Here is a 3240-nt window from a genome sequence, read left to right on the forward strand (position 1 = left end):
AAGAAATTAAAGAAAAATAACAAGAATATTTTTAATATTTATTCACTCTTGCCCCAAAGATATGATGCTCTGATTTTTAATTTTGATGTCTGATTACAACAAACTAAAAGTTATAAGAGAATCAATCAGTTAACTCACTAGTGCATGGGACACACAGCACCCTCCAATCTTAAGACCCAGAACAAGTCTTCATGTCTGAAAAGCTGGTGAATGTTATACAAAGTAAATAGCTTAACTTACCCAATGTGAGTTGCTTAAATTAATTCAGTTTCAAATCTGTGGGTCACACAAAATGTGTTTACCAGTCTGTCTATCATCATTTATCTCCTTTACTTCACTTTTCTATTCTTTTGGGTGTTTTTTAATTTGGACGTTTTATGTGTATCATTGAAAGCCCTTATAAATAACTTTGGTACATTTAATCACTATACTTTAATAAAATAAATGTTTAAAAAATAATATTTTTGGTACAATGCAAAAGTGAACAAATATTAAATTAATTTAAGATAGAGTATAGTAATGAGTGACAGTCTTAAAACCCATGTTCTAAACATATGTTAACTGGTAAAATTTCTGAACCAAAATGAAATTGTAGGAGTAGAATTAATCAGTACAAAGAAGCTTACTGAATAATCAAATACTATTAATGACACCAATCACCTTTCCCATAGTAAAGACTTAAATGGATGTTATAGTCACTCTTTCTCTCTGGGTTGATCTTACCTGACTCTGAGATCATATTTCTGGACCACAAATCTGAACACCTGACAGTAAGGAGTCACTACTTTGCCCTCCCTGAGCCAGGATGTCTCTGAGCATTCCCCAGCTGCATGTGCATTTTAATAGAGAAATATTACAATCACGAAAATATAAAGAGAAGTAATAACCAAGGCTGAACTATTATAAAGCAATACAAGGGGGGATTTAGAATAATAAAAACATAGTAGTTTTTTTTTTTTTATACACATTCTTTTTGGCTTCTCTGATAGCTCAGTTGGTAAAGAATCTCCAATGCAGGAGACCCTGGTTCGATTCCTGGGTAGGGAAGATCCACTGGAGAAGGGATAGGCTACCCATTCCAGTACTTGGGCTTCCCTCGTGGCTCAGTTGGTAAAGAATCCACCTGCAATGCAGGAGACCTGGGTTCAATCCCTGGGTTGGGAAGATCCCCTGGAGAAGGGAAAGGCTACCCACTCCAGTATTTTGACCTGGAGAGTTCCATGGACTGTATAGTCCATGGGGTGGCAAAGAGTCAGACATGACCGAACGACTTTCACTTTCTTTATACATTCTTTTAAATTTTCTCAAGAATGCTACAAAGGAGAGGTTATTAACTAGAGACATACAGTGAAGTTCAGAGAGTGGAAGCAGCCCAAGTTTGGTGTTAAATTGCCATGTTCCTGGCTCCAAGGTCATGCTGTTTCCATTACATACAGGGTTTTATGTTATAGTTACCAAAGAATGATGAATCTGAATTTAAGTGTTTGGGTCAAATTTGAAGCATAATTTATTTTACATTAGAAGACCTTAAACACATATGACTAAATTTTCTACCCAGCGTGTGTTCACTGTGAATCTACTGTCAATTCCTCCATCTAAAATGTAGACTTACCCAGAAAATAAATTTACTGTTGAGGAATTCTCTCTCAAGACTTTGCCAGTGACAATGAGTTTGATGGCTTTTCGAAACCAAGGATAAAAGAACGCATAAATCAAGGGGTTCATAGCTGAGTTATAATAAGCAATCCAAACCAATATTTCATAAACATATGTGGGAGTGATGAAACCTAGGAAGGCATCAATGATGGAATCGAGGAAGTAAGGCAGCCAGGAGATCAGAAACGCTAGCACTGCAATGCCCAGCGTTTTTGCAGCCTTTCTCTCCCTCTTGGCCACTCTGTCTTGGTAGCTGTTTGAGCATCGCCCAGTCTTATTGTTCAGATTCTCAATTTTTCTAGCCTGCTGTTTAGCAATGAGGAAAACATTGGAGTAAAGAACTATCATCACAAGGGTGGGAATGAAGAATAAAATGAAATTCACTAATACCCAACTTTGATTCACTGCAAATTGACAGCCTCCCACACAGGTGAGAGCACTTACTAGATCCTCCAGTCCAGCTGCATTCGCTCCTGAGCCAAGAAGGGAAAAAGAATAAATAACTGAAAAGAGCCAGGAGAAGGCAACACACATGCCAGAAACAGACATAGTGAACCTAGTTGGATAGACCAGGGGGTCAGTGATCGCAATGTACCTGTCCAGAGAGATAAAGCACAAGTGGTAGATGGAAGCGTAACAGAATGACCCATCAAAACAAGTGTGAAATTTACAGTAACTTTCCCCAAAGTACCAGCAGCTCTCCACGGACCTCACTGTGCTGAAGGGCATCACAGTCACTCCCACCAAGAAGTCAGCACAGGCCAGGGAGGCAATCAAGAAATTGGTTGGAGAATGCAGCTGCTTGAAGTGAAGAATGGAAATCATTACCAAGAGGTTTCCAAATACAGCCAGCACAGCTCCAAAGCTGAACACTGTGTACAGGATGAGGCGGGGACCTGGTGAGTAGGGGGTTTTCACACAGGATCCATTCAGGTGCTCGTAGCAGAGCTGCACAGCTGCAACAGTGGATGAGCTGCTGTTCATGGTGCTGCTGTAGATAGCACGTAAACATCCGGAGAAGGTCCTCCCTTTTTCAATCAAATAAAATAGAACAAAGATCTTTGAACCAGTTATTTCTGTTATAATTACCAAACATTATCGTGTGACCTGTCATGTATTTATGTTAGTTTTAATCTCTGAACATATTAAATAACTGTATATTGAATTTGAATTTATTTTAATTTTAGAATATAAAGTATTATTTTTATACTTAAAATGTACTCTGAAACAATATTCTAAATTGAATAATAATTTAACTTCAAATAAATCTGTTGCAAATTTTCTTTTCCCACAAAAGATGTCTTACCTTACAATATAACAACAATCTTTTATTACCTGGCTGATGTTTGGGTGGGTATTCCTCTTTGTCAAAGTTAGCACGGTGCGTGTTATTCATTCATTGTTATTCATTCATTACCTTTTATGGAAGCCCATATAATGCCAGTGGTAAAACTCCTGCCTGCCAATGCAGGAGATGCAAAAGACGCAGATTACCTTTTACTACTCACCTCCAAACTATCTAACAAGTTAATGCCAAATCCCCCCAGGAAGCACAGCCAAATCCCATATCCAAAATCATCTACA

At 38.0% G+C, this 3240-nt stretch overlaps 1 protein-coding gene across 1 annotated transcript; it reads right to left on the reverse strand.

Annotated features, from left to right (window-relative positions):
- Window positions 1-1608: 1608 nt before the first annotated feature.
- LOC104991725 (trace amine-associated receptor 7a-like) lies at window positions 1609-2640 on the reverse strand. Its single transcript, XM_010844310.1, has one exon. The coding sequence runs from the start codon at window positions 2638-2640 to the stop codon at window positions 1609-1611; it is 1032 nt and encodes a 343-aa protein (XP_010842612.1).
- Between the last annotated feature and the right edge of the window lie 600 nt (window positions 2641-3240).

The sequence above is a fragment of the Bison bison genome, unplaced genomic scaffold (assembly GCF_000754665.1).
Source record: "Bison bison bison isolate TAMUID 2011002044 unplaced genomic scaffold, Bison_UMD1.0 scf7180017864198, whole genome shotgun sequence".
Lineage (NCBI taxonomy): Eukaryota > Metazoa > Chordata > Mammalia > Artiodactyla > Bovidae > Bison > Bison bison.

Excerpts from the sequence above, each read along its gene's own strand:
- LOC104991725 (XM_010844310.1), bottom strand. The coding sequence starts at position 2,640 with ATGAACAGCAGCTCATCCACTGTTGCAGCTGTGCAGCTCTGCTACGAG.